The following is a 13,779-nucleotide window of genomic DNA, read 5'->3' on the forward strand; positions in this document are numbered from 1 at the left end:
CTGTCCTCGGCTGCACCTATTGCATCTACAGCAACATTACCAACAAGAACTCTAGTTTCAATAAGATGCTGCACATATTCCAGCTCCCAGCGCCAGAAATCACAGGTGACCTACAAGAAAGATACAAGTTAACTGAATCACCTGTTCGTGGGAATTATTTCAAAACAACCAAAGCAATTCAATGTGTGAAAATGACTGAAATAGCTATGTTAATTGTAAAAGTTCAGTTTAACTTGGAACATAGTGACCACAGAAAATGTGTCCAGGATGACTGAAAAACTTCAGTTAACATGAAAATGTTCAGTTACCTACTAAATTTGCAATAGTCACTATTAGTTCAGTTAACTAGTAACTAAAATAAAATAATTAACTACTAAAATTCAGTTTACTAGATAACTGGATTTTTTCAGTAAACTAAGTAACCAGGGCAGATTCATGGCTACTGAGCAGATTCAAGACTTCTAAGTAGATTCATGGCCACTGAACATATATCAGCTAGTAGGGCAGCATCAAACATGAATTGAACAGATCAAGATAGCTTACATTGTGGTGGGTGCACTTGTAGAAAACCCAACCATCGTGCTCATCGGTGCTAGAGCGGTAGCACTTGATAGGGTCGCCACAATCGGGGCATCCGACCAATGGCACCTCAACAGAGCGGCTACGCAGACCAGAGCGCAGACCAGAGCTGGAGCTTGCAGATGACATGTCGACGACGCCGTCGGCGAGGGGGCGGTAGATCCAGGCGACGGCAGCCTAGGCGGTAGTGGCTGCGGCGACGACGGCGACGCCGCCGACGACGGGGGATTTGTGGTGACTAGGGTTCGAGAGGGGAGAGGAGAGGAGAGCGGTCCGACCAGGTATGGCGAGGAGCGAGGGTGGGGGCGGCCAAGTGTTGCTCGTTAGTTTAGGAGCAACGTGCAGTCCAACCAGGCGGGGGAAGGAACGTAAATACATCGATTTTGGAAAAAACACCCCCCAATCGATCGGCCCAGACCAGGTGTTGATGAGTTGGTGATCAACGCACACGTGGACATGCCAGTCAATTGTCAAATCAGCCTGTACGTAAAAAAACCGTAGATTGGACCGTATATGACTATCTGAGACAAATTCAGTGACTGTATTTTAGGTATTTGTAAGTACGAGAACTAAATCGGCCAACGCGAGTACTAGTACCTCCAGTGAATTTTTCTCTTTGTCGGTCCAGACCGATTTGCCAAGGGAAAACCCTCCCCGTTATCTTTCTTCCCCCCTTTCAACTCCGGCGATGCTCCTCCTCTACTGCCGCCCCTTCCCCTCTCCCTGTCCTCCACTCCGCCGCCTCCTACGATGCCGCTGCACCTATTCTTCCGCCTCCTCCTCCATTGCTCCGTATCACCAATCCTTCGCCCGTCGCATGGCCCTCGCAGGCATCCACCCCCACCACCGCATTGGTACGCCGCTCCCCGCCGCCTCCACTTGCTACTTCGAATCCAGTGCCCTCTTACGCGTGTGGGGAAGGAAGAAATACGTATAATATAGTATCAATCAGATTACGAGAAGTGCCTTTTTATCTGGTGCTATCTAGGATTCTTACTTACTGCAGATTCCTGTCTTCTTGCAGCGGTTGGGGTATCGGGTGGGCCGGACTCTACGGCGCTGTGCGTGCTGACGGCGGCTTGGAAGAAGGCGGCGGAGGGCAGGTCCGGGAGGAAGTCCGAGGGATTCGTGGAGGGGCTCTTGGGGGTCGTGGTAGACCATGGGCTGCGGCTCGAGAGCGCCGACGAGGCGCAGCTAGTGCGTGACCGGGTGCACGGCATGGGTAAGCTTATGACATGCAACTTCTGTATTATTATTTTTGAATAAAAGCTGGTTTACAAGAACTTTGGTAGAGCTGCTGATACTTAGGTGTCTCGGGCTGCATTTGCATAAGACATGAAAGTTGATGATTCTTGAGGTGTTACGACTCTGTTGTAGGTGTTATGTGCGAAATTGCCAGATGTGAGTGGCCTAATGGGCGGCCAAACCTAGGGCATCTGCAAGAGGCAGCCCGCGAAATGAGGTACTGTCTGTCCTGTTTTGCCCGTTATTGATATCAGATTATTTTCACTTGATACAAACTCAGTGTTCATGGCTATTTATATGTTGGAGGCATTGAAATATAGAGTTAGTTTGGCCAAATTTTCTTTAAGTTCATTCCGCTGTTCTACTTTACCATGTAATGCTTTGTGTTCTTTGTCAACGATATCCAGATATGAACACATAAGTGTGCTATAGAAGCTCGAGATAAGTAGGATATTCATCACATCAGTACTGTGGTTATATAAAAGGACCTATGTTGGTCGAGCAATCTTCATAGTTGTGGCTTCTGCTAAGACACAATTGTTTTTCTAATCATTTCAGACGGGAACACATTTTTGGCGTCTGCTAAGACATAGTTGTGACTCTCTGCTAAGACACAGTTTGTCCCATTGTCATTTCATAGTTGTGATGGAAATTATTGTTGTGTTGGTTGTGGAATATTCACGTATATGTACCTAAGTGTCTGAACATTCTTTGTGGAGTATTTGCCTATACATGTAACTGAATTTTCTTCAGCATCGTTGACATCCAGAACTGTGGTGGCTAAGTGGCTACCTTTGCCTAGGTCACATGTGTCCTCTTGCCAAGAAAGAATTGAAATACTAAAATTTGACATGTTGTACACTGACCACTAAAATATATAAATCTATTAATATACCACCATGATGGAAATGATACTTGTGTTCTTCGTGGAATATTTGCCTATATGTACCCAGTGTAGTGTATATGTTCTTTCAATTCTGTCTGCCAGTTTGTTCGCAAAAGAACATCTTAGTCCATTTTGATAAAGCCTGACGCAACTTGTTCTTATGAATTCAGGTACCAAAAACTGTTGGACATTTGTATAAAGCAGCAAATAGGGGTGTTGCTTATTGCACACCACTCTGATGACCAGGTCTGTTAAGATGAAGATGTGTTCGTTTTTTGTTTTAATGGTGAAGATGTCCGCACTCACAAAGAATTACTTCTATTAAAGAGCATGAAACTAAATGACAGCTGTCGATATATTCAAAGGCGTGCAGTAATTTTCAAGTTTCTCAGCTTATGCTAGTACAAACCCCACTAGAATTCATAAAAAGTGAGTTAGCTTTAGATATGGCACTATTGTGCATTCATACACCACTCTATCTTGATTTGCCCACTTAGTTGCTAGGGTAAATCTACATGGGCATTTGATTGCATGGATGAATGGTATGGAGTGAAGACATAAAAGCCTTTTAGTTTAATTTTTAACAATGTTCATTGTGATGCCTGAGGATCAGTTAATCTAATGTATAATTGCATCTTTGATGATCTACTTGTCAATCATTGCCACTGCAGACTATATTTTGTATCTGAATGGATTAAGTCTTCCAATTGCAGGCAGAGCTCTTTGTTCTGAGATTATCTCGCAACAGCAGGGTTCTAGGTCTTGCTGGTACAGCCTTTGTGTCCCAATTGTTTGCACCTAATTTAAAATATGATGGACATAATTTTTGTCGTTATGGCATCCTTCTTGTTCGGCCCATGCTTGACTTTTCAAAAGATGACATGTATAAGGTAAGCTTTTGATAACGTCTCATGCTATTTGGAATCAGTAATTCATTTTAGTCCACAACTTTGTGTAAATGGGCTGACAAAGGCCCAATCCTATTCTTATTATAGTTAGGGATGACATGGCACTTGAGCAAAATCAGATTTTGATCATATGATCACATTTTGAAATCGATGGGATTGTTTTCCATTTGAAGTTTCAATGGAGCTTTTTAAATGTCATTGGGCAACTTTTACAAGTTTAGATTAGTATTGATCAAACACATGATTAAATTTTAGGTTAAGTAGGGCTTGAAGTGCCATATCATTATGATGATTAGTTGGTAATCAAATATATTTAGGCCTTTATTGACACACTTATACAGATTTAGGAGGTTTAAATGCCAAGTTTACCAACCCAAGTAACATTTTACCAAGCCTTTTATTTTCAGAGTTTCATAGAGTCAGCCTATCTTTACTGAATGGCATTCTTACCCACATCACTAACAATTCTGAAGGAGAAATGATAACTTGATAAAGTTCATATGGACACTAAAGCTTCTTTTATCTGGTTTTGAAAATAAAGCCTTCCATAGAAAAATCTCTATTGATTTGAGCTGTCAGTTATTTCAAAATGAAAATTTTATGTGCCTTTCACGAATTGGTAAACCGTTCTCCACAGATATGTCAAGGAAGTAATCATTTGTGGGTTGAAGATCCAACAAATAATAGTATGCAGTATGCCAGGAACCGCATTCGAGCATCTTTGAGATGTTTATCCACAGAAGGTTTGCAGTTGCACTTAGCTACCAATATTAATTTGTTTATAGTCCTCGTGTGTTGTTTTCATGATCCTCATGTCTTCTGGTTGTTATCAAAATGCTATATGGTGTGAGGAGGATGCTTGTCATCAGGTGCATAGCTCATTTTTGTATCAATCAACTATGCTGTTGACTTGGAATATGTATTGACAAGCATTGGATAGCTGATTATTGTTTGGCTGAGCATTCATAGTTCCTTACATGTTATGTTAGACATGCTTAATTCCTTGAGGTTTGAGTCTTAGTGTTTTCACACAATTAACTATGATAAGTGTCATACTTGGTTATTGGGACAAACTTGATCCATTGTCCATTGCCCATCCACAATTGTGTAATTCCCTTGAATAGATGAATAATAATGCTCATCGAATGGAGCTTTTTATCTCCTGGAATCAGGATAAATTTTCTGTGTGATTTATTGGGTTTTAATATTTCTTGCTTGGGTCTGATTCTATTTTGAACATGAAATCTTAATATTGTATAGTGAAGCATGTTCTGTGTCTTAATTACACAAAAAATGGAGTCAGTAGGAGGAACACAGTAGTTAAGTTAATCTTACTCGTTTAAGGTGGTTATTCAATCTGTGGTTCAAAAGAGAGCATAATTATGTTTTCATGGTATCTAATTCTTGATAAAGTTGTCTGTGCTAACTAATTCTCCCTCCAAGTCATAATATAGATCGTTAGAGTTGAGCATGATAATTAAGGGAGTGAAATGAGCAGACGGCATTGTCAAATGAGCAGTCGAGCATGCATAATTAATTGCATTATCACCATTCTTACTTTTCTAATTAGAGTTACTTGTGAATTATATGGGAATGGAGACATCGAGTAGAGCTATTAACCAGACACATATGAGGAACATGTTTGAGTTAATCACAAGATTTCTACCTACATATTATGTGTGTGTGCGCGCCGGGGAGGTGCGGTGTTTATATGCATTCATCTGATAAGACCTTTTATCTTCAGGTACCTTTCAGTCAGAACTTCAGAAACTGATATACGCATGCCGGTTGACACGAGCGTGTGTCGACAATGCCTGCAGTATGGCTGTCAAGCAGTCTATCACAATAACGGAGGTCTGCCCTTCTTCTGTACCTGGATTTGAAGTCTCCTAGTACCATGCTATTATTGAATTTCCTGGACTCTTTTCCCCCTTAAAATTCCTTTATTGTTTGCAGTATGGGTATGCTGTCATTGACCTAGAAAAACTTGATGCGCAAAATGTTGATGATCTTTCTCTTTCACAATATTTAGCTTGTGTATTACAGGTACATTTTAAATTCATCATAGTTTGTTTATAGTAACACATATTGTCGAAAGTTTTTCTATTAAAGTTTCTCATCAGATTGTTTGTGGGATGGGATGGGATATTGATATTTAGTTGTTTTTAGTTTGTTTCACAGAGGCACAGGCCAATCCGTGGCAGATCTGCTCGATTGTTCATGGACTACATTCGTAATACACCTTGCAAGGTTCTTTCTTCTTACCTATTTCAGTGTTATCTCACAAACTTCTAAATGAGCTACATATGTTGCTTCCTTACAGTCTCCCTTAAAAAAAGAAGAGTCTCAGCTTGTTATTCTTTAGGCCTATCCTATTGTACCAAAGGATATAATCTAGGGTCCGATATCTTATAATGAAATGAATTATGCAGTAGTAAACAGCACATGTGGATTCTCTTTACGGAAACATTATTGGGCTCTATATGCATTTATGCCTGTCACGATTAGCTATATTCTTCAGCCTCTAGCATAAGAAGATCTTATTGATTCACCGAGTAATACTTCAATCTCCTGCAGGGTGCCCTTACTGTAGCTGGTTGTTACCTTTGTGCTTTTCCGAAGTCTAAAGGTACAAAAGTGCTAGTCTGTTCCTCTGTTGACTCGATGGAGTCATTTTCTGTTGAGATGTCCTACAAGTGTTCCTATGAAGAACAGCCTTCACCAGTACCTGAGATTGATCAGATAGCACGTGAAGCACGCGTACACTCCAACGATTTTTTACAGTGCTCAAGCATACCTTTTGTGAATTATAGTTCTTCTACTGATGTTCTGAATAGAGCAAAGGATCACAATATAATAGGTGATTTTGTGTTAGAAAAACTCCTTTACCTGCAAACAGAAGAGCATCAGAATTTTTTTGCAACAAAACATAAAAATGAAGAACAGTACTTGGAGAAAACAAACTTTCCTGATGTGAAAGTTCTTTTTCTCTGGCCTGGTGAAACATGTCACTTTATGAGCAAGTTCTTGATTACATGGAATGCTTTGGAGGTTGTTTCAAATGGAATATGCTCACAAGACAGTAAAAACCTCCTATGCCAGCATTGTGCAGTGAATCAGGATGGAAGTCTTGCAGTTCGTCACATGTTTGATACCGATTGGTTGTTCCTTGCTGAAGTTTCTAAAATCCGCTCAATGGAAGAGAATCAGAATGTCTCAAAAGTTTCCATTAATAAATTGGAGGATGATGGACTCATGAAGCACTCTAGATATTTACAGTTATCAGCAATGAAAGCTCTTGAGGTCCTGAAATCTATTCCAGCTTCTGCAAGACGAACACTGCCAGTATTGACCAATTCTCAAGGTGACGTACTGAGCATACCAGTAAGTGTCCATTCAAATCCCCTTACATGTCTCCCTGCCTGTAATTTTGACTGATTTCATGATATTCTATTCTAAGAAAAGTTGTCTCATCCATCAATCCTTTGGAGGCCTAGTTCTAGTAGATTACGTATGAATTAATGGATGGCAAGAGAGACGACCTATCTACCTACTTCATGGTTATAATAGAGTAGTGGGGTCTCGTACAAACACGGTTGCTCCAAGGAATATTGGCAGCCACTGATCTGGCATTCTGGCCTGAAAAAGTACAGTTGGTTTTCAAGTTCTGTGGAACCAGAATAGTTGAATGTTTTAAAGCTTTGGGTATTGTTATTTGTTAGAGATTAACATAAAATTACCAGAAGAATTGACCATGTTTCTAAACAAAATCCATTTACTTGATCTGCAACATATTATCTTATTCTTGCTTCTATTACCATGCATAACCTTAACAGAAAATTCAGTAGCTCCATGATTCTGGAGGCCAGCAGATAATCCACACACTTGAGGCTTTGGGTGATATTTGTATGTAGCTTTTCTAGAACTTGCTGACATTCGGTATGATATAGTTGTCAGCTCTATGAAATACAAGTATACATTAGACGGTGAAGGCAGCTTTCTTGGCTCTCCGTATCAGCTAGAGATGACAGTAAAAACATGCAAGACAATGAGTTATTTCTAGCAATTATTGCTTGCATTCCTCTTAAATTGTGTGATGATGATTTAATCAGAAAATGTATAACTAGGGGATGGCATCTGGTACAACTGTGGTAATGCTTTCCCTTGTTACTCTAAGAGACCATCCATTAGCTAAGGCAGTCGTCTCTCTTTTCCAACTCAGCAAAAATCCTATGTGATATCTCTGGGGAAGGATGACATCAGTCCATTGTACAATCCCTTAGTAATGTTGCAATGGTGCATTCATGGGTCAATTTCGGTCAAAGAAGCTTTACTACTCTTGAGCTGATATTCTTACTTTTTTCATTAGAGTATTGGCTTCCAATGTTGCCCAAGCCTGTCAATCAAAGCATTATTCCATCCAAGAGTACCACTTGGTGGGGGATACACTTCATATTTATGATGGCTCGAGCTTTACTTTTGGCAAAAAAAGAGGACTTATCAAGGACATTGAGATATGAGCAACTTCCAGTATTTCAGAAATACTATTGGTAACTTCTCTCACTCGGTCAATTGTGTTTGTGCTTATTTAATCTCAATATATTTTCTTGTCAACCTATTTCAGGTGTTGAATTGCTACTGTCTGAACCTTGGCAACTCTGGGCGTGCTAAATGAATGATTGCACGCCACAGTATTGTGCAGACCGATGGGGAACTTGGACTGCTGTAGAGCATATGCCTGTTCATATTGCAGAGGAAGACCATCTTTTGGCTCAATACCTGTAACTTACGAACGAGTTGCATCGAGATTCAAGGTGTGCAAGAGCTACAAACATATGCTAACCAGCTTGAAATTAGGATGGGAATTGTACTAAATGATAATATCCAGTGGCGGTGATGAATCACTACATCAATTACAGGTGAAGTTGGTCTGATGCGCTTGTATATACTTATCTTCTAAATAAAGTTTAATATATTGTCAGGGACTTCCTTATAATTTATCCACTCTTACAAACAGGGGATTTTGTTCAGACACTTACTGAACGTCAGGATGACAAAGATTGTAGTCTGATGGTCGATTTGTGAATGCGGTTCAGGTTGTTATGGGGCAGTAGCAACTTCAGCTCTAACCTTCGTGGGCTTGTGCTAGGTGTTCTGGGATGAAGCCACTGTCAAAGTGCTGAGAATTTATTGGCGATACCACTGAGAAGTCAGTAAGTCACTGAGGAGGTAATTTGGCTTTGCTAACTGGGAGAGGCATATAGGCCAAATCGTCAAAGATAATTGGAATAGGTTGAAACTACTACTGAGAGAGGCAAGAGTTATCAGTCGGATTCTACTCAACTAAATGTCATGGGTACTAAAACAGCTGCAGTTTTCACCAACGATTGGTGCCAATATATATATTTCATACCCTCAGTTTCTCAACAGTGTTAGGGTTATTGTGATCTGTTGTAGTGGGACACTGATGACCTTAGCCCTAAGGGTGCAAGCGGTGGCCCGCTAGAACCTGCATCGTGCTTTTCAACATGCAGATCCTTGGTGTGTCTAGATTTTTTTTACTAATTCTGCATCTTTTGCCTAGCGAGACCCAATCTTGCATGCCTACTTTTAGCCCTCATACATATCTATCGCTACTGAAGCTTGAGAGTTGAGAAGAAAAACTTTATGGACCAAACATGGGGATGACATCTTTCTATAGAAACCAGTCTTTTTGGAGTTCATATGTTAATTGTGGTGTGCATACAGTTTGCTGATTTATATGATTACTTACTAGGTGCAAGTTGTCGTGCTCATCCACCTTGGGAATTAGATGATGCCCTATGCGTTGCTGCGAGAATAGTGTTAAAATAGATGTATAAATATGTGTTTAGAAACAAGTAAAACTAGTGTCATTGGGCTGCATTTTGAAAACAATAACACCTACGAAGTATGGGCATGATTTATAAAAAGAGACTTTTGAACTAAACTTCACGCGCAAATGTGAAGCATATATATATTGTCCTTGACCATATAAAAATTAATGGAAAAGTTAAAATTCAGATGGACATGCATGACCTTATCCTTAAAAAACACATGAATGACTTGATCAGGTGGCATTATTTGCATGAATATATCAGTAGAAAATTATAACTATACATGCATGACTTGTTGATGCCACAACATTGGATTGATGTTAGGCAACCGACCCCACCTGGGTCTTTCCTCTTCGCCAAAAGCCTATTCTCTTCGGTGATATTGAATAATAAAGTGAAGAGCCATACCCTACACCTTGTGTCCTTTGTGTCTCCCTTATACTTTTCGCATCTAATACTCACGGGTCACACCATAGTCTCAACATGTTATTTGCACAAAGTTCTGCCAAGACTCGAGACGATGAGGAGACCACTTTGATGCCAAAAACCTCTCTTGGGATCTTCTGTAATGTCCCCTCCCCCCTCCCCTCCCGCGACACGCCCGCGCGCTCCGGGGGGAAACCCTAGGCGCCTCCTTCTTCGTCCCCGCCTCCCTTCCCTCCTCCTCGTCGCCGTCGGCGAACGCTGTCGGGCAAAGCCCTGTGGGCGCGGCGGCGGCGGGGCCCTTCTCCCCCCTGCTCGTGGGACACCGACGCGGGGTGGCCTCTTCAAGTGGCGACGCTGGGCGGCCGCGGGGCTTAGCGGCAAGGCGGCGGGCTTGCGGGGCGGCGGGGTGGCCGGCTCGTGGCGGCGCGCCGGCGTCCTGGATCCCGCGCGCAGCGGGACGGCTGCGGTGCTCCCGTCTCGGGAGGTGGCGCGCGGTTGGCCTCCTGCTGGATCCGGCTGGATCTGGCGAGGGGGGCCGGCCGGCGGTGCGTGCTCGGCGGCGCCGGCGGTTGGAGTTCGCCGGACGACGCGGGTAGGGCAGCAGCCGGGCGTGGGCGGCGACGTGGGGAGGTCTGGCGCTTGGTGGTGGCCTCCCGGTGTCGTGGCGGCCTCATGGTGGCTTGGCGGATCTGTCTGCGGCGGCGGCCGGCTTCTCCGGCGTCGGCTTGTCTGCAATCAGACCGTGTCGTCCTTGGCCTCATCTCCTCGTTGCCCGGTCGCTACTCCCATCAAAGGGCTGGCCCTTTCCCAGCTGCGGTCCATCGTTTGTCCCGCGCCCGGTGCAGCAGGACCGAGCTCGTCTCGCGCACAGTGCAGCCGGACCGAACTCGTCTCGCGCACGATGCAGCAGGACTGATCTCTTCCTCCTCACAGTGCTGCAGGACCAAACTCGTCTCGCGCTTCGGGCTGCAGGACGGGTCGATGGATGCTAGTGCTGGCCGACCTATTGGGTCTCGACGCTGGGGGTTGCCTAGGGGTGCGAAAGGTGGGACCTTTCCGCTTGTCTCTTTGGTTGGGGTAGTGGCGTGTCTCGGGGGCGGTGGTGTCAAGGTCTTGGATGCCGGGGCGGCGGCTCTGGTGGTTGTAGCACGGTGCTCTTGGGCAGAGCCCGTGGCTTGGTGTTGCCCGGTGGCCATGTCCGTGTGGGCGGCGTGGCAGCCGAGGTGTGGCGTTCGATGATGGTGAGTGTTGGCCGGGGTGAAAACCTGCTCTATGTTCGGACGGACCGGCGACGGCGAAGCTCGTTCCCTTCTTGAAGGCGTCGTCGGGGCTCTCACTGCCCGTCGTGCGGCTCTGGGGGAAATTCTGATCCTCGGATCGGGCGGTGGCAGCGCTCCGGTATCGTATCCCCCTGAAGGCCGCCTTGGAGTCCACGGTTCGCTGTATGCGACTTCATCTCTTCGTGGTGGCAGTCTAGGGGTGGTGTTGCTGCGCTCAGCGCTTATGTATCCTGCCTTGGGTGTGTGTGATGATGGCGTACGTTTGTACTGGGTGTTGTTGATCTTTGCTTTATATATAAAACGGGGGCGAAAGCCTTTTAGTAAAACGTCTCTTGACGGGACAATCGTCTACACTATGCCGACTATCTTTGCAACAACAAACCAATCTGCATTGAACTTCTGGTTTTCTTTTGTTCTTTTGGTACTTCTTTTTACTTATGTTTATCCGCCAAGAAGTCACCGTCTGCATGCATCATCACTTCCTGGTTTGATGAAACCTAGGTCTCTAGGAAGAAGACCATTTACAATCCAAACTGGATCGATTTAATCAGGGGGCGGCTCCCAGGTCGGAGCTATGTTTTTTTTTTCGAGAAAATTTCCGACCTATTCATCTTCAATCATGGCAGTACAACGAATACCAGAAATAATAAAAATTACATCCAGATCCATAGACCACCTAGCGACGACTACCAGCACTGAAGCGAGCCGAAGGCGCGCCGCCGTCATCGCCCCTCCATCGCCGGAGTCGGGCACAACTTGTTGTAGTAGACAGTCGGGAAGTCGTCGTGCTAAGACCCCGTAGGACCAGCGCACCAGAACAGCAACTGCCGCAGATGAAGAATAACGTAGATCAGGAAGATTCAATCCGAAGACACGCGAACGTAGACGAACAACAACGAGATCCGAGCAAATCCATCAAAGATAGATCCGAGCAAATCCACCAGGTCGGAGCTATGTTGGGGCCAAACCGGGCCTTGGCCCGCCCAGCCCAACAGAAAATAGGGAAGAGTGACAGGAAAATTGAACCTGAAAAACAAGTGATGTGTGTAGTTTCTTAGCATGACCCGCCCAACAATCAGTCCGGAGCTCCGCCACTAGGCGGCTCCATGCAACTTCGGTAATGGATTGTAATGGTTGGGCAGTAAAGTGGTTGTCCGTGGTGGCTAGTAGGAGTAAAATGGGTATCCTCGCCTCAATCTCATTGCCGGAGGTGGACGGCGACCGTGGCTGAGGTGATGACCCCACTTGGAGATGGTGGTGATGGCGGTGGGCGTCCGACTTGGCAAGGGGGCATGCGGTAGATCGGGAGCTCCACGTCTATGTGTTGGCTACGACGCGCCACCTGTCTGGCGCGGTTCAGCGTGCACATGGTTGAATGATCAGGCATGGAAGACTCGAGCTTCGGTGGCAACAGTCAGATTTGTCGAATGAGTTTGGTGCCTCCGCGGTGACTATGTCAGTTATAGGACGGAGGGCGCCCCACGCTTCCGCTAGCGCCACTACCTTCTCTTGTTAATGCCGGGGGTGGCGGGACTCTCCTCCTCGGGAGGTGGTCAGCTAGGTGACTCTGTGGGGCATGTGCTTCTTTGGTCCACGAGTGTCGTGAGAGGCGTGAGGCTCCTTCGGTGGACACGAATGTGGTTCTATGGTGAGTATTGGCTCGTGCAGCTTTCGAAAGAGGATGGTGCTTGGGACAACGTTTCATGTTTGAGGTGAAAACTCTTTGTTCGCTTTTGTTGGTCTGACTTAGTAGCAGTGAACTTACACCATTATCTTGTTGAAGGTGTTGTTTTCATGTCAAGTTTTGACCTTCACTGGCTGGTCTTGGCATTCATGATGAAAATCCTTGTCTTGACCATCTTCGGCCAGATGCGGCGACAATTATGCTAGGGCGTTGTCCCTTTTTGAAGGCGTTGCTGTGAAAGAAGTCTGACTTAGTCGTAGATGTTTTTTTCGTACCTTCTAATAGGTTTGCCATAGTTGGTTGTGTCTTGTATTCTGCATGTTCATGACTTTAGCCTTATTGTTATTTATCAACTTTAACAAAATATATGGTTGTGTTTATACTGGACTGCAGATCGACTTCAAGCTCGAGGATGGCCTCACAACGACAAGTGCAAATTATGTGACCAGGAGCCTGAAACTGCGGATCACATCGTGTTGCTGTGCTCTTACTCAAAAGAGGTTTGGTTCCAGTTCCGGCAGCCAAATGCTGCGTTGTGGGATATTGCTGCCGTGGCCCAATCCATCTGGGAATGCTGGGACAGATTATGCATTGCAAACCGGCCAAAAGAGACAGTAAACGAGGAGATCACATTGGCGGCATACATATAGTGAAACTTATGAAAGGAGCGAAACAGAAGAATTTTCGAGCTGAAGGAATTATCGGCTATTGCTTTTATGGGCCTAATTCAAGAGGATGTTAGATGCTTCAGGGAAGCCTGGAGGGAGAGAGTGTGAGTGTTCTTTGTCGCTTTGTTTTAGTGTGTATGAGTGGCTTTTAGTACGCTGATATAGGAGTGTCAAAACTCGGACTTTCCCCGAAGGGGAATCCGTTCTGTACCCTTTTGCTTCCCCTACTATAATGCAAAGGCAGAGCT

The 13,779-nt window shown here is 44.5% G+C and overlaps 1 protein-coding gene across 3 annotated transcripts; it reads left to right on the top strand.

Annotated features, from left to right (window-relative positions):
- The first annotated feature begins 1,190 nt into the window (after positions 1-1,190).
- LOC123144326 (uncharacterized) lies at positions 1,191-9,190 on the top strand. Of its 3 annotated transcripts, XM_044563427.1 has the most exons (14): positions 1,193-1,510; positions 1,604-1,801; positions 1,957-2,041; positions 2,881-2,956; positions 3,424-3,478; positions 3,587-3,600; positions 4,256-4,361; positions 5,363-5,472; positions 5,575-5,664; positions 5,788-5,868; positions 6,196-7,002; positions 7,988-8,168; positions 8,243-8,537; positions 8,636-9,190. In XM_044563427.1, the coding sequence occupies exons 1-12, from the start codon at positions 1,330-1,332 to the stop codon at positions 8,078-8,080; spliced, it is 1,896 nt and encodes a 631-aa protein (XP_044419362.1). In that variant the 5' UTR covers positions 1,193-1,329; the 3' UTR covers positions 8,081-8,168; positions 8,243-8,537; positions 8,636-9,190. The 3 variants fall into 3 exon arrangements, with proteins under 3 accessions (XP_044419361.1, XP_044419362.1, XP_044419360.1); XM_044563425.1 differs by having other exon boundaries at positions 3,424-3,600; XM_044563426.1 differs by having other exon boundaries at positions 1,191-1,433; positions 3,424-3,600; positions 7,988-8,537.
- The last annotated feature ends 4,589 nt before the right edge of the window (positions 9,191-13,779 follow it).

This window comes from Triticum aestivum, chromosome 6D (genome assembly GCF_018294505.1).
Source record: "Triticum aestivum cultivar Chinese Spring chromosome 6D, IWGSC CS RefSeq v2.1, whole genome shotgun sequence".
Lineage (NCBI taxonomy): Eukaryota > Viridiplantae > Streptophyta > Magnoliopsida > Poales > Poaceae > Triticum > Triticum aestivum.

Bases quoted from the DNA above. Each gene is read 5' to 3' on its own strand.
- LOC123144326 (XM_044563425.1), top strand. From the start codon at position 1,330: ATGCCGCTGCACCTATTCTTCCGCCTCCTCCTCCATTGCTCCGTATCA. The intron at 2,042-2,880 runs GTACTGTCTGTC...TTATGAATTCAG, and splicing joins GAGGCAGCCCGCGAAATGAG to GTACCAAAAACTGTTGGACA. The intron at 3,601-4,255 runs GTAAGCTTTTGA...CGTTCTCCACAG, and splicing joins CAAAAGATGACATGTATAAG to ATATGTCAAGGAAGTAATCA.